General features: G+C 39.5%; 1 protein-coding gene and 1 pseudogene across 4 annotated transcripts in view; both read left to right on the top strand.

The window, feature by feature from the left end:
* CNST (consortin, connexin sorting protein) overlaps nt 1-15,820 on the top strand; it is a 138,001-nt gene extending 122,181 nt beyond the window's left edge. For all 3 annotated transcript variants that reach the window (XM_082470241.1, XM_082470243.1, XM_082470242.1), the window contains 2 exons: nt 1,158-1,293; nt 4,248-15,820. In XM_082470241.1, coding sequence (XP_082326367.1) covers nt 1,158-1,293; nt 4,248-4,453 — 342 coding nt within the window. In that variant the 3' untranslated portion in view covers nt 4,454-15,820. The remainder of the gene's footprint in view (nt 1-1,157; nt 1,294-4,247) is intronic.
* A 5,272-nt stretch (nt 15,821-21,092) lies between these two features.
* On the top strand, nt 21,093-24,040 carry LOC309648300 (hypoxanthine-guanine phosphoribosyltransferase pseudogene; annotated as a pseudogene). Its single transcript has 2 exons — nt 21,093-21,101; nt 22,432-24,040. The product of its transcript is annotated as a hypoxanthine-guanine phosphoribosyltransferase pseudogene (transcript).
* The last annotated feature ends 71 nt before the right edge of the window (nt 24,041-24,111 follow it).

Below are 24,111 nucleotides of genomic sequence, written 5' to 3'. Positions count from 1 at the left end.
CTGACATCAACAGTGTTAGGGCCACAATGCCCATCTATGTCATCACCTACAGCTTGTTCAAGCAGGCAACTCACAAGTCAACTTTTGTGAATCAAGCTACTGCCTAGGGGGGCCTATGGTAAGGCCTCCAGCTTCCCAGTTGGCTCTACCAACTGATTCTGTTCTCTTTCTCCCTGTGCCTCAGAGTCTTTTAACTCCTAAATGGCAAGGGTTTCTGTTTTGTCTTTGTTCCTAAATAAAGGGTGGGGTGGAGGCAGAAGAGAGGTGTCCCAGGTGAAAACCAGAAAGACAGCATAGAAAGGGGTAGAGGGGGGACTAAAGAAATAATAGACAGCAGTCTTTTTCTATTTCTTTTCTTTTTCTAAGGACCAAATATTGAATATTTTAGACTTTATGGTCTGTACTCAATTCTGCCGTTGTAGCAGCCATACACAATATGTGGATGAGTAACCTTGGCTGTGCTCCCATTAAATTCTATTTGCAAAACTAGGCAGCAGGCCTTTGGCCTAGTGGCCATAGTTTGCCACCCTCTGCATACTACAGGGTAATATGTCCCTAGTAAACTGGGTCTGAGAGATATTCTAGAAGAGAAGTCCTTAAGATATTTAGAGCACTAGAACATTATTCAGTAAATGTGTAGTTTCTCAGAGGAACTGGGGACAACACTCATTTTGATGTTAAAAGTTGGTATCGAATATATTTTAAGTCTCACATGTTCATTTCTTAAAAATTGCTGATGAATGAAAAAAGCAGCCTCTGTTATAAAGCAAAACCCAGGACTAATGATTAAGCAAAGAGAGGCCGTAAGGAATCATTTTATAGATGACTTAACAGGGAAGCAGAGCTATAAATGAGGATAAAGTAGGCCTGATTTCCAGTTCATGCTGTGTCACACTGCCTAGCCCTGGAATCAGTTCAGAGCTTTAGAAGAGCAATCAGAGTTTTAGATATGTGTATTTGGCAATATCTGAAGACAAGAGAAAGTATTATTCTGTTAGATTTTGATGACTGTGATTTTTTTTCTATAGGAATTGGTTAAACCTCTAATAGGACTTCAGATACCCCTTGAACTGAATTAGCCTTCTTACCATTACATGTAAAACATCACTGATATGTCCCACCATAATATAACAAACAGTGCTTATAATATCTGACAGGTTGTTCATGCTGAAGGATTGGTCTCTATATTAAAGAAGAGGAATAATACTGTAGGAGATCATCCTGCCCAGATGCAACAGAAACCATCTAAGCGAAGAGTGAGATTCCAAGAAATAGACGACAGCTTAGATCAAGGTAAAGTGCTCGGACTATGTCTAGCACAGATTTGATCAGTGTTTGCTGAAAGAATGAATTAATGTACAATAAGGTGTTTGGTAACAGAATTTGTAAAGAATATGTGGACTTAGTTGCTTTATCTTCTGTAAAGAAACACGGAGGATCAAACTATCATCAGTTCTTAAATAATTCCTAAGCAATTTGTTTTGCTCAAATAAGTGAGCAAGTTGGAAAATTCATCTCATTGCCTTCCTTTTCAGAGCTTATTTCAGTGTCTTTGTTTCGTGTTTTGTTTTCTGGTTTTTGTTTTTTGTTTTTTAGTGAGCCTGCTATTTTTGTCTTCTTTTCAGTGGCAGTTCATACTCCTTCTTGACTGATGTGGAAAATATTTATGGATTACAAATATTTTCTCTTCGCTGATTTCTTCTTGACTCTATAGAAAGAGGTGTCTCTCAAGAGTACAGTTTAACGCTGTTGCTATTGTTTGATTTTTTTTTTTCCCTACTGGGCTTATATTTAAGGTGGTGGTTAAATTTATCTAAGGCCTAGGTAAATCAGAGTGAGTAGAAATATAGCCAAGAACCTGTCAGTATGCTTTTCATGTTTATAAAACAACTGCATTGTTAAAATAACAGTGTCAACGTGTAGATACGCTTTCTAAATATGGCATAAAGTGATAGCAGTAGAGGTTTCTAAATTTTTACAATTGTAAAGCTGGTAGGAACCTTGGAAATAATTGTTCCCACCCCTCATTTTACCTGTGCACCTTGCTTGTAGCTATCACAGTCCTCTGCAGATCAAGTGCTCAATTCTTTGTTTGTACCAATTGGTATTGAATCATTGCATACATAGTAGGGGGAACCCAGGATTTAGAACTGACAGTCCCCACTTCCCTTAGTAGCCATCTCATCTTACACTAAGTTATGTAACTTGTGCTCAGTAGCCGCCTGTGCCTCTTGGCTTCCATGTTGGACAGCACAGCTCTAAATACTATCAATGCATGTAGATAAAACAAAATAGATGTTTTAAAATAAATTGTATCTAAATGTTTGTATATAAATATATGAGAATGAAGAAATACCCAGAAAAATACATAAACTAGATTGTTAACAAAGATAAGAGGGTGGGTGGGAATCATGCCAAAAAGGGAGAAGATGGTAAAAATACTGAACTGACCAAAAACCAAAAAAACCCCAAGAAACACAACATGAATGATATGATCCTTTTTATTTGTGTGTATAAAAATTATACTAAGTATAAATTATTAAATCTATTAATGTCTATTAACTATTAAAATCTATTAAACTGTAAATGTGTAAATCACAGGACAATACAATTACATAATCCTGTTTCTATAAAAATCCTGAAACCACATGTGTTTGATCTGGAAGGATACACACCATATTTAACAGTGTTTGCCTCTTGGTTGAGAGGGGAATATGATTGGGTAGGAGTAACAGGGAGAGTCCCTTAGACTCTTAGATACTTTTATGTTTAAATTTTTATGGGGAGAATATATTCACATATTACTGTAAAATCTTCCAAATAAATTCTATTTGGTTTATATTGGGTTCTGTAAAATTTGTTTTTTTAATCATAAAAGTAATATACACTAATCATGAAAAAACTTAGACAGTAATGAAGTAAAAAGTTTAAGGCTCTCAACCCTCCCTCCCTTGGGGGTTTCCCCCAGGTATTGATTGAAGTTCTTACCATCCTTTCAAAACGCATTCTGTATATATGCATGTGTATGTGTGTACATACACATGTGCCCTTTTTTTTTTAACATGAATGGTTCATTATATACCGTTATGTCACGTCTTTTTAATTTAACCATCAATCTTGGACATCTTTCTTTGAACAACATATTAAATTTACTTCATTCTGTTAAACAGTTGCATAGTATTCCATGATATGAATCTCCCATAATTATTTAACTCTTCCATTGTAACTAGAATAACTAAGTTATTCTCAACTTTATGTTATAACAAACTTTGCTGCAGTGAACATGCTTGTAAATATGATACTGTGTTTTGTGCAGATCTGTGGGCTTAATTCCTGAAAGTGGATTTGCTAGGCTAGGTGATCAGGACCCTATGGACCAGTTGGCCTCAGGCAGCCCTTCCTTGTTTATACCTGTTGTCCCAGCACTGCATTCACTTAACACGCTTTCACTCTCAAAAGTGCCCCAGGCAGGATGATAAATTAATTTAAAATGTTAATAGATGCTGCCAGATTACCTTCCAAGAAGGTTTTGGTACACCCTCCTCATGCTGATCATAAAACGTCTTAGTCTTTTCCAAATATTTTTTATTTTTCTTTAATTATGAGTGATCATTAAGACTTTCAACCAGAGAATAGTTATTTTCTTCAATATAGAAAGACTTATGTGGACATTTTTATTAAAAACAAGCCTGCCAAAGTTGTTTAAGAAATGAAATTACTGTACTAGCTAGAACTTCATTATTCCACTGAAAGATAAAATTGAGTATTACTAAGATGCAAGATCCCACTCAGACATTTTTTTTTTTTTTTTTTTTTTTTTTTTTTTTCCACTCAGACATTTTTGTTTGTTTGTTTAATATCAAATTGACTTTGCTTTAAGGTGGTCCCATGATGTGAACTCCAAAGATACCATAATAGTGAGGTTATATATAATTTGTACTCTAAAATAATGCTATGAGCACTTCAGAGAAATATTGCCATTTTTTTCTTCTTTTTTTATGGAAATGGTTATATTCATTGTATAAATGAGCTAGTTTTAATTGTAGCATTCACAAGCTCCACAAGTATATATCTTTATGGTAACTGATAGGTCCTTGTATAGTCATTGGTGTCCTAGCTTCCTGTCAGTGACTATCCGTAGAGGGCTAATATTAGAAACATCTAGTTATCTTAATCAGTGAGCAGACAGCAGATACTAGGCATTAATTTTGTGTCAGTTTAACCTTACTCTGTTTTCCTGTTTGCAGATGAAGTTGGAGGTGGTTCCTGTATTTTACTGGTCTTGCTGTGCATAGCAACGGTTTTCCTCAGTGTGGGAGGAACTGCATTATACTGCACTTTTGGTGACATGGAGTCACCTGTTTGTACAGACTTTGCAGACAACGTGGACTTCTATTACACTAAGTTACTGCAGGGAATGGCAGGACTTAAACACTGGATCTACCTCTCCTAGCAGCATTCAAGAGGGACAGGCATGCTGGCCGTGAGAATCAAAGAGTGAAACTTTTTAAATAGCTTTTATTTCAAGAGTTCTGTAACATGCGCCTCCCTTCCCCAGTGAGGAACCACAAACATCAGAAACAGCAACTTTAACTGGCAATACAGAGGAACTCAGAATAATCCACATAATGATGCAGATATTGATCTGAGCACTGTGGATGGAAGGAATGGTCTTTGGAGAGCATGTTCACCTCCTCCTCGCTGCTTCCTTGTCTAATGAGCTACAGAATTAAACAGGGCAGTGTTGGAGCCAAACCATTTTGGGCTACCTTGTCAGGCTAATGGCTAAGGACACTTGTGGTTTATAACCGTTTGTCCAAAGACATTGCTTCCAGCCATCACGCAATAAGTTTGTGTGTAATGAAAAAGAGTAACCTTACAGTTTCAATGTCTTTTTTTAGTTCACCTTGGGAGCTATGTAATTTAGGCTTTGTGCACTCTCCAGATTTCCATTTGTGAAATGATTATGTTTGTGTGTGTGTGTATGTGTATTTCAGACAGTTATCATAAGCAAAAACCCAAGTAGAATAACATGTTTCAACATGACTATAGATGTGCAGCCACAAAACTTTCAAGAAGGCTTAACTGTGGAACAAATGAACTATACAAATCTTGGCCCTGAATTAAGAAACTGTGACAGATCTGTGACAGTTAACTTGATTAACTAGCCAGAAATTAATCACCGGCCTAGAGGTAGTATTAAAGAGCTCCCTCTGAGTGTCAGGCAACCAGTTTCATCGTGGATTCAGTGCTTCCTGATATAATAAATGCCGGATTCATCTCAATTCAGTAAATACTTATTGAGCACCTATTATGTTCTGAGAATCTAAGAACCCTTCTATAAAGATAAATAAGGTATTAGTTCCTGCTCTAGATGTTTTAATTCTGGCCTTATGTAAAATAAACTAATACTTTGGCAAATGAAATTAAATCATCATATATAATTCAGTATTAACAGATCATACATTCAGATGCTTGAATGTACATTCATATCATGGGCTTGATTTCGACCTAATGTGAGGTCATTAGGCGAAAATTCAATCATATCTTAAATAGGCAAATGTCTGATTTTTATTTAAATCTGTCAATTTCCTTTTCTAGGTTACAATGATCTAACAATTAGGAAGCCTTGCTTTGGCTTTTTATATCACTGGCAGCATTCTAAAAGAAACAAAACACATGAACTATAGTTTTTTGGCAATGATTATTATTTCATGTTTTTCTGTTAGGATCATTTGAAAGAAAAAGAGAGAGTTTCCTTTCTAGTTGTTACTGGCTGGTACAGTACCTCCCTTCGTGTTTCTGCTTATTTATTGAGACTTATGATTTTTAAAGGGCTTTTTATAGAGTTGAAATTGTGTCATTTAGCATGCATCTGGTTATCCCAATGCTAGATATTTAATTACTGTATACTTAGTGTTTTGATTTTCTATAATTTCAGCTCAATGTGGTTTTAGGCTTGTTTATTTTTAAATTGATGTTTTATTTTTACTTATAATACTGTTTGACTTGTCTGTATCATGTCAGCATAAACTATAATATTTTCAAGGATTATAGATCAAAGATATTTATTTAGAAGTGTACAAGATACTGAAATCTAGATTCCTTATACTTAAGGCTGATTTTATTAGAAGATTATTTTAATGTTCTATTATAAATTTTAAGAATTTGTATTCAAATTGTATGTAAATATGTAAAATGTTGATGGTACTATATTATGTGGTTCTGTAAAAGACATTCACAAAGTCTACTGTGAGGGGCATCCCCATCAGAGACAAACCTCTTCTGTTTTACCCTCATGATTTCTAGTTACAGAAATTTGGTGATGCTGATTTCTGCCGGTTTTATGTCAAGATAAGTCAAAGTTTCCCTCCTGTTCACCTTTTTAGGTCACTATTGAAGTCCTAAAAAATCTATATGTCATATTTTCCTATTGGCCACCAGGGCCATTACTTCTGAAACTCAAGATTTCCTGGGAACCTTCACACTGAGGTGAGAGAACTGAGATAATACTTTGGTACTCTGTGGAGTCCAGCTGAGTCTCAGAAAAACCACGTGGGTCCTCACTACTTCCCAGGGAGGGTGAGGTGAGCTCAGGAGCATATTGATGTCTTGATTTAAAATAAGCATGAAATCTCAACTAGAAAAATTAGGGCAACTTTTAAAAATGTAATTGTCATTTATTGCATGAATTGGAGTAATTCTATCTGGTGATGAGAGAAATTGTTATCTCTTGCATAAAAAAATCATCCAGTTTTACTATAATGTAATTTTTTCTGTCATTTGAAAGCACTGACAACTATTTGTAACTAATCTTCCTTAAGAACTGTATTTGAGGGTAACAGATCAAGCTTGTAATTTAAAATCTATACCAAAAAAATGTCTCAGAGAGTTTATTTGAACCCCTTGGGTACTGAGAAAAAACGCTTTAAAGTGAAAGTAAAATAATTTCAGGAGTTGGTCTGGCGCCACGAGTAGATTACTTTGGGTAGTCTAATAGGTCCCTACGTAAACGCTCCTGTGCTTCTAAAACACCTCCCCATCTGCCTGAAACAGCAACCGAAATTCACTCTAAAAATTCATTCCTTTAGATTTAAAAATCAAATCCCTCTGGGAGGTTTACTATATTGAGCTGTGAATTTGTGTATTATGCTAAGAGGATTTAAAATTTGAAGGTAGGCCTTATTTTGAAAGGACAGATGTGAATTGGATCTTGCTGGAATGGCAGGGTGGAGAAAAGGGTAGGAATTGAGAAATAAAAGAGGAAAGGTGGGAAAAGAACAAAGAAATCTTTTACCTATTACCTGTTTTGCTGAAGCTGACTTTGTGACATTTAATCCCAATCCAGAGAGAGACTGAATATTTGTGTTCCCACTGACGTGACCTGTATAACTCTATTCATTTCTATGGGCTCAGTTAATATTAACTCACCCTTGTATACTTAATTATGAAGTGTATATAGTGTTTTCACGTTTATTCATTTGATGCTTAGATCAGTAAACACACATCCCTTAAATCAGGTCTTGTGACTCCCGAAGCCATTATACTTTCTCTTCTATCATGTTGCCTCCATCCTCGAAAAGAATAAGAGTGATCTAGGGTTTATGGCACAAGTTCTAGTGCCATCTGCTATTTTAATAACCTCAAAGATAAATATTTGGTGAGCCTCATGTACTAAGGAATTTTCTTTAAGGAATTCTAGTAGCTTTTAAATCTCTCTTGGTGTAGGCTACTGGGCATCTCTTCTTCCTGGTCCTGAGAAGAATAAGTCCTAAAATCAACCTCTTGTCTATTGCCCCGAGAACAGTACAGAACCATGAGCAACAGTGTTTATTACTCTCCTTACCTTGACAAACATTGGAATGTCTGCAGTGTGCCAACCACTGAGCTGGGTGCTGGGGCTCTCAAAACAAGAAATGGTACCAGCTTAAAGAAGTTAGTGTCTGGTAAGTTAAATATATTTGTGAAAGGGGAAAAAAAAAATGAAGAAATGTAGGATACTACTACTCATGGGGATAGAAACTTGAGCTCATTCCTCCCTACCATGTGTCATGCTTTACTAGGAGGAAAAGTAAAATTCTCTCTAGGCCACCTGCATAGCAACTTGATAGACAGGAATCTTTTCTCCCAGCCAAAATTCTAGTGAGTATTACTTTTTGCTTCTAGTTAGCATTTGTGGAATTAATAATGGGTGGGCTTTACAGGAGTAGAAAACTGCTTGGCTAGAGCCTTCTTCAAAATTGAAAGTCTGAATAGCACTAAATAGCACAAATGAAAACTTTCTCACAGAACTCCAGGTCCAGATGCTTCTCCAGTAAATTCTAGCAATCATTTCAGTAAGAAATAACACCCATCCAACAAAACACTCTTTAAAGAGGAGAAAATACTTGCTAATTCATTTTATGAAAACAATATTGATCCACAGACCTGACACAATCCCTATCAGAATTGCAGCGATTTTTACAAGTTGACAGGCTGATTTTAAAATGTTTGGAGATGCATGTGCCCTAGAAGACAGTCAGTGAACTTGTTAGAACAAAACTGGAGGACTTGTACTTCCTGATTTCAAAACCAAATGCTGCAATAATCAAACCATGTTATGGCAAAAGGAAATCCACGTGTATGTGTTCAAATGATCAGAAAGGTGCCAAGGCAATTCAAAGGGGGAAAGGAAGTCTTCAACAAATAATTGATGGAACAACTCTATATCCCACTGGGGAATATAATTAACTTAGACTTTTGCCTCACACAACACAAAACTTAACTTGAAATAAATGGATCTAAGTGTAAAAGCTATAAAACTTCTAAAACAAAACAGGAGAAAATCCTTGCAACCTTTGAGTAAGCAAAGATTTCTTAGAACTCAAAATACATAAACCATAAAAAAAAAAAAAGGATTAGCTGGACTTTTAAAGCACATGCTCTTTGAACATGGTTAGGAAAATGAAAAAGCTAGCTGAAGATTGGGGGAAAATTCACAATACGTTTATCTAGTAAAGGCCTTGTATTCAAAATATGTAAAGATCTCATGCAACTCAGTATTATGACAACCCATTTAAAAACTTTGAACACCCCTTTCAAATAAAAAAAAAAATATATATATATATACAAATGGCTAATGAGCACATGAAAAGATGCTGAATATCATTAGTCATCAAGATGCAAATTAGAACTGAGATACCACCACACACCTGGTAGAATAAAGTTTAAAAGACTGACACAACCCCAGGAATGAAAGAGTGGTTCAGCCTACAAAAGTCAATGTAATACCTCACATTAATAGAATAAGGGGGGAAAACTGTATGATTATCTCAACTGATGCAGAAAAAAATTGACAAAATCCAACATTCTTTAATGATAAAAAAAACTCAATAAACTAGGAATAGAGGGGAACTTCCTCAACACGATAAAGGGCATTGGTGAAAAACCCACAGCTAATAATATATCTCTCCCAAAGAATCCACAAGAAAGATGCCAGAGCTAATAAATCAGCAAAGCTGCAGCATTACAAGATCAACCCACGAAAATCAGTTGTGTTTCTCTATACCAGCAATTAACATTACAGAAAGGAAATTAAGACAGCAATTTCATTTGCAACAGAATTGGAAAGAATAAAATACCTAGGAATAAATTTAACCAAGGAGAAGACTTGTACACTGAAAACTACAAATCATTGATTAAAAAATTAAAGAATATCTAAATAAATGGAAAGGTATCTTGTGTTTATGGATGGGGAGACAATATTGTTAAGATGTCAATAATACCTAAAGTGATCTACAGATTTAATGCAATCCGTATGAAAATTCTAAGAGCCTTTTTGGTAAAAATGGAAAAGCCAATTATCAAATTTATATGGCATTGCAGCGGGACCCAAGTAGCCAAACAAGTCATGAAAAAGACAAAATTGGAGGACTCACATTTCCCAATTTCAAAACTTACTACAAAGCTTCAGTAATCAAAGCAGTGTGATGCTGGTATAAGGATAGACCTATAGACCAATGGAATAGAAATGAGAATCCAGAAATAAACCCACACCTCTTTGGCCGGTTTATTTTCAATGAGGGTGTCAGGTCCATTCAATGAGGAAGAATTCTCTGTTCAACAAATAGTTCCGGGACAACTGAATTTCCACAGGCAAAAGAATGAATTTGGACCCCTGCCTCACACCATATACAAAGATTAATGCAAAATGGATTGATGATCTAAATATGAGCTAAATCCACAAAACTCTTATAAGGGGTACATACAACATTCGGGTACATCTTCATGACTATGGATTTAGCAATGGATTCTTAGATATGACAACAAAGGCACACAACAAAAGAAAAAACATAGGACTAAACATTGTTTTTAGGACTTCCTAAAAAATTTTTTTTTAATTTGTGCATCAAAGGAAATTATCAAGAGAATGAAAAGACAACCCACAGAAAGGGAGAACATTTTTGCAAGTCAGATATCTGGTAAGGGTTTAATATCCAGAATATGTAAAGATGACCTACAATTCAACAAAAAGACAACCCAGTTTTAAAATGGGCAAGAGACTTGAATACACATTTCTCCAAAGAAGATACACAAATGACCAATAAATACATGAAAAAATGCTCAACATCTCTGATCATCAGGGAAATGAAAATCAAAACCACAATAAGATGAATGAAATGATACATACTACAACATGGGTGAACCTTGAAAACATGCTGTGTGAAATAGCCAGGCACAAAAGAACAAATAGTGTGATTTGACTTGAATGAAATATCTATAATTAGCAAATTCAAAGAGACAGGAAATAGAACAATGGTTACCAGGTGCTGAGGGAAGGGGGAAAGGGAAGTTATAGCTCAACTGTTACTGTTTCTGTTTGGGGGATGAAAAAATTTTGTAAATAAATAGTGGTGGCAATGGTTGCACAACATTGTAAATGTACTTAATGCCACTGAATTGTACACTTAAAAATAGTTAAAATGGCAAATTTTATGTTAAACATATTTTACCACACATGCATGTGCACACACACAAAAAGGTACTACCAAGTGCCTTTGTTGGTGAGGATGTGGGCCAACCAAATTCTCATACACAACTAGTGGGAGTATGAAATGGTACCAACTGCTTTAGAAAACACTTTGGCAGTTTCTTATAAAGTTAAGTACACATCTCTGCATGACCCAGCAATTCCACACCTAGGTTCTTACCTAAGAGAGATAAAAATGTGTCCACACAAAAACTTTACACAAATGTTCATAGCCGCTCTATCCATAATAGCCAAAAAATGGAAACACCCCAAGGTTCATCACTAATATAATAGAATACTATTCAGCAATAAAAACGAACAAACTATGGATACACAAACAAACATGGATGAATCTCAAAATAACTGAGTGAAAAGAAGCCAGGAACAAAAGAGTACATATTGTATGTTTCCATTTATATAGAATTTTAGAAAATACAAACTAATCCATAGTGACAGAAATAGATCAGTGTTTCCTTGAGGGGCAAAGGATGGTGGGAGGATGGATTGTAAAGGTCACAGGGCAACTTCTGAAATTGATAGAAATGTTATGTATCTTGATTGTGGTCATAACTTCATGGGTTTATACGTCTTTCAAAATGCATTGTACACTTTACATAGATGCAGTTATGTACATAAATTCTACCTCAATAAAATTGTTATTAAAAAAGAAGTTCAGGGCTTCCCTGGTGGCGCAGTGGTTAAGAATCCGCCTGCTGATGCGGGGCACACGGGTTTGAGCCCTGGTCCAGGAAGATCCCACATGCCATGGAGCAACAAAGCCCGTGCGCCACAACTACTGAGCCTGCGCTCTAGAGCCCACATGCCACAACTACTGAAGCCCGTGCGCCTAGAGCCTGTGCTCCACAGCAAAGCTACCGCGACAAGAAGCCTGCGCGCTACAACGAAGAGTAGCCCCCGCTGGCCACAACTAGAGAGAGCCCGCGCACAGAAACAAAGACCCAACACAGCCAAAAATAAATAAGAAAATAAAAATAAAAATAATTTTTTAAAAAAAGTTCAGTTTGTAGCTACATGGCATCTCAAGGTATCATGAGGGGCAAGAATACTTTATTCCCTTTCACTGTTGTTGCTTAATTGGGCTAAACAAAAATGTTTGGTGACGTCCAAGTACTACCCCTCATTTGTACAAGACCTAACTACTCAACCAGCTCCTTATAAAGTGTCACCTTACAAAGTGTTGCAATGAGGTCACTAGTTCAAAATGCCTTGATTTCAGTCCTAATTCTGTTCACAGCTTTTGGATCTCCCTAGTTCCTTCAGAAATGTTGAGAAGGTGATTTAAATCTATGCTCTTTTTCTACTTGATGCAGCAGTTCAAATTTCAAACCCAATCTAATTATAGATATTCTGTAAGGACAACCTGATCTCCTCTGGCCGGAATGCAGTGATCAGAAGTGAGGTTTTGTGGTTTTATTGCTTTTCTTAATTGCCTTGGATCAAGGGTCAGGTAGGAGACATGCACTTAGGGAGCAGAGAAAGTTCACATCGTTCATCAGAATGATGACAGCCCATAAATGGCTGGTTCTTATTTTCTAAGTACAAGATTGGGGGTTGACAAACTAAACAAACAAAGAAGAAAATAATCCTTGCCTAAGATTCTGGTCTGGACAGGAACTTGGTCCAAAAGTGACTGTAAATATAGGCAGTCTTTTTTTTTTTCATTGCATTTTTTCTTGATTGGAAAAACTAAATTATTAAGATAGGAACAGTAGTAGTTTGGCCATTGCTGGAGGGGAGACTAGGATATAGGATAGTTTGGTGGTAAATAAAAGGCAAAGAAGGGAGGCAGTCCCCAGAGTTGGAATCTGGATGATGAATGAGATCACATCAACTAGCTGTTTAGCCTCCTTTCTGTACTTCAGTTTCCCCTTCTACACACACAAACACACACACACACACAGATATATGACTGCATTGTGGCGCACGGGCTTAGTTGCTCCGCGGCATGTGGGATCTTCGCAGACCAGGGCTCGAACCCGTGTCCCCTGCACTGGCAGGCAGATTCTTTCCCACTGCGCCGCCAGGGAAGTCCCCTCTTCTATATATTTTTAATGTAACTTCAAACTTTAAAATCCTCTGATTCTTTGAATAAACAAAAGCTTTCCACTTTCCGTCACTGAGAAAGGACAACTTGGATGTCTGTATTTGGTGGATAAATGCAATAGTTGCATTAGGGTGGATAGGGGTCCTTTGAAGCTGTGCATGGGAGGAAGACGTGGAGTATACTAATCGATTCATAGACTTTGAAGTACCCACTGTGCCCAAAGCCCCTTCGGAGGAAGAGACTGGGCCAGGTGGTTCCTTCTCAACAAGGTGCTAAACTATGTGTTACATCATCCTGAAACTCTGGCCACAGTTGTTTAGATCTGGGGCTTGGTGCCCTAGACTGATGCATTTCTTGAAGCCTGAACATGAGGAAGGATAGTGATCTGGACAAATTTCTAGTCTCCAAAACAACATAGAATTGGGAGTGTCAGTAAATAGTATCTGCCTCAGCAGGTCCTCTCTCAGCTCTTTTGAATTTGGGGTCCAGAGTTTGCATCCAGCCCTGGCAAATAGGAAGGAGGAGAAGTCGAGCAGACATCAGGGAGACCGCATAGGCTAGAGTCCCACAAACAACAGAGCCTCTAGAGCAGAGAGCTGGGATGTCCATCTGGCTCTTGAGAGTCACCAAGACCCATCGCCTAAAATACACTCCGTTTCCAGAAGGCTTGGCACTTAGAAAACATTCTTTATTATAAGTGCTCCTTATACTTGGTGACCTGGGAAAAGGTCTCTTCCCTGCAAATGAAGAGAAACCAGCTATGCAACAGATCTTGTGTGTAAGCATTGCCTGGCTGTTTAAAACCATATTCTTTTAGAGTTATTAGTCAGTGTAGACACTGTTGTGTCAGAAATGAAGCTGGGATCCAAGAAGTTAGAGTGACTTCCTTAAGGTCAAGATCAAGAGAGTTACAAAAGATTCTCCACCTGTGAACATGAAGTTGGAAATATCTATAGAGCATTTCTCCTGGGGTTGCCACTGGATCCTCCTCCTACTGTTTTTTTTTTTACCTACAAGTTTGTACCCTAGATCACTGTCACTCTGGGTCTTACATGTGGAAAAGACAGCAGAGGCAGTTACTCCATACTGCAGGCCACAGGCATGGAGCAGTTGGTGTGCGGCCATCCCGTGCTTGTGTAAGGGACTCTGGGGGATCCTAGTGAGAAGGCAGACCGCCTATACATAGCCTAGGGATGCCAGATAAAATACAGGATGCCGGTTATTGCACGAGACAAACTTATACTACAAAATTTTGTTGTTTATCTGAAATTCAGATTTAACTGGGCATCCTATATTTTTGTTTGCTAAATCTGGAAGCCCTCTCAGTGCCACAGCATAGTACAGACACTGAGGACGAGAGGGAGCAGCTCATCAGTGTGAGCGAAGCAGAGGGGCTTAGACACGAGGAGCTCTGGGGAGCAGCCTTCAGTCCCCCCTTTCTGGATTCCCTAAGCATCTGCAATGTCTCCGTGTAAAACAGAAGACAGAGCATCAGCACAGCTATGAGACCAATGTGTCTACAGAGGGTCAGAATGCGGCCAGAATTTGTTGGCATTTATGTCTGTAGAATTTAAAGCGTTTTCAATCCAAGACAAAAATGAGAATTTAATCAGAGCTTAGAATGTAATTTAAAAAATTAATTTAGTATTTACCTGAAGTGAAAAACCTTCCAAATGTGGTTCTGTGTGACGGTTGTCTTATGGTGCCCATGTCAGTCAACCTTCCAAACTCACAGATTTGTGTTTTACTCCTGGTTTTCAGATGTCACCAGCTATTAACACAAATATGATATGGTCTCTACTACTCATTTTGTTTTAGCTCCTAGGTCATCTTGTTTTTATTCACCCCTTGTTCCAGGTATATGATTGCTGGCTGTTTCTAGCTGAAACTAAATTATACATTTCCTCCTCTCATGAAAAAAGACGGCTTTTCTGTTTGGTGTATTCATAGGCTTAGCTTTTTTGCCACTGCTTTTCACCAACAACTTTTAGCTCCTCTGCCTTTTTATTTTCAATCAGTGAAACCAGCATCTTATGATGAGAGCTTTGGTCTTCTCTGTCTGATCTTCTCTTCAGGACAGCCAACTCCATTTTCTGTTTAAAATGATTACTCATAAATAGAAGTTCATTAGCATTAGCTGTGGCCAAACTCCATCTGGTCGCTTCCCTTCTGCTCAGAGTGATGAATTGGCAAAAGGACAGGAAAGGGAGGGTGCAGGGGCAGGTGAGGCTGGTCCCTGCAGAGCCACAGCCTGTGGACAGATGCCAGGCTCCTTGTGCGGGGTGAGCATCTCTGTGTCTCACCCTCCCCAGAGCTCCCTGACCACTGCAGATCTAATATAGGACACAGTAAATGCCATGTTTGCCTACACGTCTGCAAAGCAGCCTGGAAAAAGTAAGAATAGAGGGGAAGGGCTTCCTTGGTGGCGCAGTGGTTAAGAATCCACCTGCCAGTGCAGGGGACACGGGTTCGATCCCTGGTCCGGGAAGATCCCACATGCCGCGGAGCAACTAAGCCCATGCGCCACAACTCCTGAGCCTGAACTCTAGAGCCTGCGAGCCACAACTACTGAAGCCCGTGTGCCTAGAGCCCGTGCTCCGCAACAAGAGAAGCCACTGCAATGGGAAGCCCGCGCACCGCAACGAAGAGTAGCCCCTGCTCTCGGCAACTGGAGAAAGCCCGCGTGCAGCAATGAAGACCCAACGCAGCCAAAAGTAAATAAATAAAATAAATAAATTAAAAACAAACAGCACCAGCTTAAAAAAAAAAAAAAGAATAGAGGGGAAAACAATGAAAGATAACAGAATTTGAGAAATCATGCATTTTGAGTGTGTGTATATATGGTTTTTTCCCCCATCTGGTTAGTTACTATTCAGTCTAGCAAGGCTTAAGCACTTAAGGGATCCATCATTTAAATAATAATACATTTATATGGGTAACACTGAAATGGTGAAAGAAAAAAAATCCCAGATGCAGGCCTGAAAGAGGACAGAGTCTGGGAAGAGATGAGAGGTACCTGTCCGCGGAAGCCTTCGTACAGAAGGTGCGCACACAGCCAACAGCCCTTTGCCCAGAACCTGCGTTTCCCTTCCCCAAAGGCCCAGGGGCAGTGCTCCTGGGGAGCCTCCCACAGCAACCTTTCTGTGGCCTTACATTCTGAGTGTTGTCTCAGCTACAAGGTGGGAAACGCAGTCAGCCACCACATTACTTCTTGGGTTACGTGTGGGTTAGGACCCCCCATTGCCCTTCCCTCCTTAAATATTCTAGCTCCTATTTCTAATGGTATTGTTTTTCCCTACATTATTTTCTATAGGATTTTTTTTTTTTTAGTTCTTTTGTGGAATACTGTAGTAAAAAATGAAAGGAAAAATTCTCTTATTCCAATAAGGATAAATTGAGACAAGTGAGAAGCCTCAGAAGACCTCAACAGGGGAGAAGCCCCAGTCTTCAATTAATTCGTGGATGCCTTTCTGAGACTTCAGCTCTTGCCTCGCATAATTACAAGGAGGAATGTTTTGTGGGTACACCAATCTGAGTCTGAAGACCCCTTAAAAACACATGGTCCACTGGAGAAGCTGGGGCTGGGAGCTGGGGCTGGAAAGGACACAGAGCCTGTCTTCAACAATTATTAATGCATGTCACCAGAGTCAGTTAAGCCAACGAGAAGCCAGGCATTGGCGAGAAAGTCTTTTTTCTTCTTCGGTAATGTACAGATGGTGACAAGGAAGTGAGGTGCATTATTTTTCATATTTTCGTATTTTCTAGTAAGTTACAAACAAAATCATTGACATGCTATTTTAATGCATGTCATCTTTCCTGCATCACTGAGTCGCCTCGGGTCGTTGAAGCTGATCATTGGGGGAAAGCTTGGCTCTCGCCCTTGAAAAAAATGTAGGGCTGGTGGCTTGGAGACGGCCTTCCTTACAACACAGTGAGGCTGACAGCATGGCAGGTGAGGGTTGAGCAGTGCCAATCTGGGGTGAGGAGCGACTGGCACCCAGATAGCTTCCAAGATGGACCCCATGCTGGAGGGATGGGGAGCTGGGGAGAAGAGGCTTGGAACAGGCAATGAGAATTCTCAGTGGCACAGAGGTGAACCTGGCTTGCACCCGGTGAACTCCCAGACAATCAGAGCATGACTCCCCTCTCCTCTCCACCAGTCAAGGGCTTGCAAGTTGCAGGCTCCCTTACCAATCAGAGCCAGGCCTTCCTCTCCTCTCTTTTCCTCCAATCAGGGCTTACACCCTCCCCCTTGCCCACCAATTCCCCTGCCAATCAGAGCCAAGCTTCCTACTCTTATCTTCCAATCAAGGCTGTGGACAAAGAAAGAAAGTCCTTTTCATCAAAACCCACATGAATTCCTTCATCCTCTACATGGATGTTAAATCTCTGCATGAATGCTGTACTTCCAGGTGTTTGTTGTTATGTTACTATGTTTAGAGGAAAGAAGAGGAGAAGAGCAAGGAGAAGGGAGGGCAGGGGAAAGGTAGGGCAATTTTTAGGATTTAAACTTAGTAGGATTGTTCTGTTTTTTAAAGTTCCATATGTGTGTCTTGAAAACAAGGAACCCCCCCTCCCCAAGTGCAGACGTGGCTTCAAGCTCACTGTATCAGAAGGCCCCAGATTCTCTGGGCTTTGCCTACTCGGCATGGTCCCACTCTGGACCACGTGCTCAGCTATCTTATTCCCCTTGTCTCCTCCTTCAAGCCCTTTGGGTTGATGCTGTTTGGGAGTGTTTGCTTCGGCTCCCATCTTACTTCTGCAGGAACCTTGCCTTTCACGTTCCCCTTTGCTCCCATAAAACCAGATTAATGGAAGGCCCGCCAGACCACTTCACTGGTCAATAAGAGTCTGAAACATCACAGGAATAAATTGAAAACATACGCTTTAACTCAAATGTTCCCGGGACTTTTGACATTACAGGTAAAGAACATTTTTCCTAATCCATTAAGTGGAATTTATTGCCCTTTGAAATACAAATCTCTTATTAAAGAAATCAGTCTAGTGCAGTCCCCCAAGTCATTGCCTAATAATATGCTTGTGCAAGTGGAGTTTTATTTGGGAGGAGCTTGATGAGGACAAGGGACGAACAATGTACAGGTTACAGACATTTAAAATTTAAAATTTTTATTCTAAGAAAACCAGTCTTATAGGTGCTTTGGCTCCCAGGACACTGGCAGGCAGAGATCTGTAATTGTGAAAAAGAATCAAGGGTTTAGTGGACAGTCATCAAAAGTCACTAGTGGTATGTGACTCCATATGCTAATGACATGCCTTAGACTACATTAATTAAAAATGTACTTTATAAAACCAGGATTGGGTGGTGAACACAGTGGTGTGCTTTCAGAGCCTGCTTTGAAGGAAGACTTGTTGCCTCAGCTGCTGGGGGTACTGTGGTGAGATTACCTGGTGACCCAGCTCCAGTTCTAGTTGAGCTACAAAGATTCCTGGAGATAGTTGCTCAGGGTAGCTCTGTGGGTTTGTTTCATAAATAAATTCCATGGCAAGCTCACATTGTTTATCCTCAAATAAGAGATTCCACAGGCTAGGCCTTGATGGAGAGGCTGCTTTTCTGCATACAGGTTATAGGCATTAGGAATTGCCTCAGCTTCTGAGAGCTGCCTCTCCAAGATCACACACCTAGCCAGGGGGCCACATCCAGTGATGGATCAAAGCCAGAGGTCCTTGTGGGTTCTCCAAGGCTGTGGTTGAGCCTGTACTCAGGTCCACTTCTCCCTCTGCCCACTCCTGCTTTAGTCCCCTCTCTTCCATAGGTGTTGATCTTGAGGACACTCCTTTATAAACATCCTGCCCCCTAAATTCCACTTCGGAGTGTGCCAATTCTCTGCTCTGTGCTGGTTATAACACACTTGCAGAGCTGCCTTCAGAAACTGGACTAAGATTTTGTTCAATCTACAAATCTCGCTGTTAGTCAAAGCTGCCTGAAATGAAATAAGCATCTTGTGAAGGTGAGGAGATCTTCAAAGAGGAGATGTTCAAAGAAAAACACTGTTGGAAAGATGAGGGGGATGTGAAGGGGTGAAAGCAAGAATCCTAAGGGTGGATGGACTGTATGTTCTTTAGGTCCCTTCCTACATCAAGATCTTAGTATCTGTATTCGTTTGCTAGAGCTGCCATAACAAAATACCACAGACTGTACGGCTTAAACAGCAGAAATTTATTTACTTACTGTTTTGGGGTCTAGAAGTCCAAGATCAAGGTGTCAGCAGGTTTGGTTTCTACAGAGGCTTCTCTCCTTAGCTTAGCAGGTGGCTGCCTTCTCCTGGTCTTCAGATAGTCTTCCTCCATGTCTGTGTCTGAATCTCCTCTTCTTATAAGGACATCAGTCTTAATAGATTAGGACCCACCCATATAACCTCATTTTACCTTAATCACCTCTTTAAAGGCCCTATTTCCAAATACAGTCACGTTCTGAGGTACAGGGATTAGGACTTCAACATAAGAATTTTGGAGGGCCACAATTCAGTCCATAACAAAATCCCAAGATTTTACTCTATCCCAGATATATAGTACCCTTTAGCATACATCCAGCCCAGTGTTATAAAAGATCAAATTCAGTATTTAGTTACATAAGACAGAGTTGGCCAGGTTATGTTTGAAGGAACCACAGAATTTAAACTGCTAAACAAGTAGCCAATCGTAGCCTTTTAAAATGATGTTGCCTTCTTATCTAGTAGCTATGAGTATCATTATATCCACTCTACTTCATCCAGGAATCTTAGCACTGGCCAGGCCAGCCAGTGTATTTACACCAATGTATACACACAAACACAGACTCTACACCCAAGAAGGGACAAGGGGAGTTTTTGGACATAATAGGATAACTGGATTTTCTGGGGGTAGTATCTGAGTATAAAAAGAAAAAGGCTACTATGATGGCTTTACCTCTTGTATTCACTCACTATTCATTTATTCATCCCTTCAAACACTAATCATTGGGTTCCAATTACCTGGTAAGCATTGTGCTAATTGATTTGGGAAAAATAACCTTGTAAAAATCAAAATCCCACCTCCAAAGAGGGAATATTTTGGTAAGACAAATAAGCTGTGCTGCAGTAATGATGATGCCATAAAGCATGGGCTTTGCCATCAAAAGGACTGGGCTCAAGGCCCCGCTCCACCCTGGGTCAGCTGTGTGACCTTGGGCAAGTCACTCAACCTCTCTAAGCATCAGTTTCCTCACTTGTGCAATGGGGATAAGAATAACACTTACTAGTTGGCATCTCCAAGTGTTGGGATGGGAAGTTTTAGTCCCTCTCTTCCATAACTGCCATGAGCATCCTCCAAAGCCACCTTGAATCAGTATGAAATCTAAGTTAAAATCAGCATGTTTACTTGGCATCTCCCCCTTCCAGTTAGATTGCAGCCCTGAAGCCCCTCCTATATAGAAATCTTTGAGCTACCAGTTTGCCTCATATACTGTGAAAATTAAACGAGGCAATGCATGCAGTATGCTTTCTCCTGTAAATGTCCAGTAAATGTGAGCATTGTTAAGGCATTTTTCAGAAAGTAACATAAGGGTAACGTGATCAACTCATCCCAGTCTCTCCAATCTTCATCTCAGGAGCCCTCCTCAGTGCCAGACAAACCTACATAAGAATGTCTAAGTATGTTACTTGTAAATGATGTAAGGATTCAGTGGGATAAAGGGTCACTTTTAATTTTTTTAAGAATGAGGACTGTTCTGTGGAAGATGTAAGATTTAATCTGGTCTCTGAAGCATGGCAAATCCAAGTGGAAAGAATAACATCAACAAAGCTATGTAGGTGGCGAAGGGTAAGGTGTGTTCCTGTAACATGTGGGTGCCCCTATCAGATGGATCTTTGCTGGGTGAGGTGGGAGTTAAGGCTAAGAGTGAAGATTGGAGCTGAAATCCAAAGTGTTTTTTATAAGATAGGCTGAAAAGGTTGAGGTTGGTATTCTGTAGTCAGTGAGGAACTACTGACTAGTGAAAAGTTTTAAGCTGATAATTGAGTTGATCAAAAGTGTTTCAAGGAGATGGCTCTGGTAAGAGCCTTTGGTAACCATTGGGGTCATGGGCTGATTTGGAGCAGAGAGAGGTCAGGAGAAGGAGACCCGTAGGAAAGAAGCTAATGAGATTGTCCAGAGAAGAGAGGATGAGGACCTGAGCTAAGGCAGTGGCCGTGAGACTGGCAAGAGGGCTGTAGATGGAGAAGCCCACCAGGAAGACGTTCTCCTAGGGGGCTTGGTGGACAATTGGTGGAAGAGAGCAAGAGGGGAAAAGGAGTCAAGTATGTCATGGTCACTCTAGCCACAAACAGAAGAAGAGGAAGTAAAGAAGAGGGGCTTAGAGAAAGAGGGAGACCTTGAATTTGTTATCAGAGTTATTGACAGAATTGATGAGGTGGCCAGACATTCAGAAGAAGATGTTCAGCAGACATGGAAACTGTCCATGATTCAGGATTGAGATGTGAGTTGGAAGCCAGCCCTAGAGATGTGAGCTCCCAGCTGGGGCAGAGAAGGAGACTACTGGTAGTGGTGGTGGAGGGGCACAGGGGGCATACGTAGTCAGAGTAGGGAAACAGAGGGTGTAGGAAAAGCTGGAGATGGAGGAAAGGACACAGACTTATCATCCATCCGTCCATCCATCCGTCCACCCATCCATCCATCCATCCATCCATCTATCCATCCATCCAGATGAGGGGTGTATTAAAATCTGCCCCAACAGTCCAGAAGTTCAAGCTCACTGGGAAAGGCTGACAGGGAGGAGCCTGCCAGAGGGCTGTGGGGGCCAGAGCAGAATGTCTAACTTCAGGGCTCCAGGCTGTGTGGACAGAGAGCCTCCAGAGATCAAGAGAATAAAACAAATCAAAGGAACAAGAAGAATCAAGTCTGGAAAAGACTTTTGGATTAGAAAAGCTGTGAGGCCAGAAGTCAGATTGCAAAAGGTAAAAAATAAATAGGTGGTGAAAACATGGAGAGAGAGAACATTGCTAGATTAGCAACTTTTTTTAAAAATTGAAGTATAGGTGATTTACAATGTTGTGTTGATTACTGCTGTACAGCAAAGTGGCTCAGTTATACATATGTATACATTCTTTTCATATTCTTTTACTGTATAGCACAGGGAGAGCAATTATTTTTTTAAATGATAATACCCAGTTTGGAGAGGGGGGGGTATCCCCAGGGGATGCTCAGAAAAGGAAAACACACACAGAGCTGGGAGAATATAAATTTGTGCAAATCTTTTGGCTCATAATCTGATAAAATATTGAAAGACTTTAAAATGTTGACATACCCACATAATTATATTTCTAGGAATTTATTCGCATAAATAATAAACCATGGACACATTTATGATGGCAGAAAATAGCAGACATTAGGAAGAGCGCTGGGATGGACCTCTGGCTTTCCCACATGCAGCCTCCTCACCAGGCTGCCCTCAGCCCGCGCGCCAGCCAGCTCCGTTATAGCGACCTGCAGCCCCTGCGTCGTGATTAGTGATGATGAACCAGGTTATGACCTAGATTTATTTTGTATACCTAATCATTATGCTGAGGATTTGGAAAAGGTGTTTATTCCTCATGGACTAATTATGGACAGGACCGAAAGGCTGGCTTGAGATGTGATGGAGGAGATGGGAGGACGTCACATCGTAGCCCTCTGTGTGCTCAAGGGGGGCTATAAATTCTTCGCTCACCTGCTGGATTACATCAAAGCGCTGAACAGAAATAGTGATAGATCCATTCCTATGACTGTAGATTTTATCAGATTGAAGAGCTACTGTAATGACCGGTCAACAGGCGCCATAAAAGTAATTGGTGGAGAAGATCTCTCAACTTTGACCGGAAAGATTGTCTTGATTGTTGAAGATATAATTGACACTGGTAAAACGATGTAAACCTTGTTTTCCTTGGTCAAGCAGCTTAATCCAAAGATGGTCAAGGTTGCGAGCTTGCTGGTGAAAAGGACCCCTCGAAGTGTTGGATATAGACCAGACTTTGTTGGACTTGAAATTCCAGACAAGTTTGTTGTAGGATATGCCCTTGACTATAATGACTACTTCAGGGATTTGAATTATGTTTGTGTTATTAGTGAAACTGGAAAAGCAAAATACAAAGCCTAAGAGAGAGTTCAAGTTGAGTTTGGCAACATCTAGAGTCCCATTGAAATCACCAGTAAAACTATTAAATCTTCTAGTTCTGTTTTCAGCTGCTCAGTAGAGCTTACTGCATGTATCTTCTAAGAATTTTATCTGTTTTGCGTTTTAGAAATGTCAGTTGCTGTAGTCCCGAACTCTTTATTTGCACTATGGGCCTACGGACTATCAGTTCCCTTTGGGTGGACTGTTGTTGGACTCGTGAATGAAAATTCTCTTAAACCACATCACTATTGAATAAAAATATTGAAATTATATCTGTGAGAAACATTTAAAGAGAAGAATATATTAGTTTTTTAATTGGTATTTTAATTTTTATATATTCAAAAAAGAACAGAAGTGATTGAATGTTGTTGATTACACCACTGTGTGTTTAGAAAAGTAAGAAGCATTAAGTTTCATGTCAGTGACAGCACTTAGAGGTGCTGTTATGTTGGATAAACCATATGTCCTGGAATTATTTTAGTAGGTTTCAGTAATATTAACTGTATTTTCCCGCTTGTTCAGATGATTTCCGGTGAATCTTTGTCAAAAGTTCCTTTTAAATGCAGATCAATAAATTCCAAAAACCTACTACTTTTGGAATTCTTGAATGTAAAATTCCTTAAAATGAAGGCTGTCTCTTTAAAAGAAAAAAAAAAATAGAAAACATTAAATATCTAATAAAGATTGGTTAAATACAGCCATTTTGAGATAGCAATCATCAAAATATATATTTTAGCAACATCATATGACAAAATGTCCGTGATACATTAAATGGGAAATTATAACATAGTAAATGCAACATGCCACCAATTTTATGAAGATGTATATTGTACACCTACACCCCCCCGCCACCACACACACACAAGAGTTTAGGCATCAACAGAACTGTTAATGAATTTAAAAGTGGTTGTC

This window comes from Balaenoptera physalus (assembly GCF_965194825.1).
Source record: "Balaenoptera physalus genome assembly, chromosome: 1".
Classification (NCBI taxonomy): Eukaryota; Metazoa; Chordata; class Mammalia; order Artiodactyla; family Balaenopteridae; genus Balaenoptera; species Balaenoptera physalus.
Note: the sequence above shows the minus strand (reverse complement) of the source record. Positions and strands in the feature narration are given on the sequence as shown.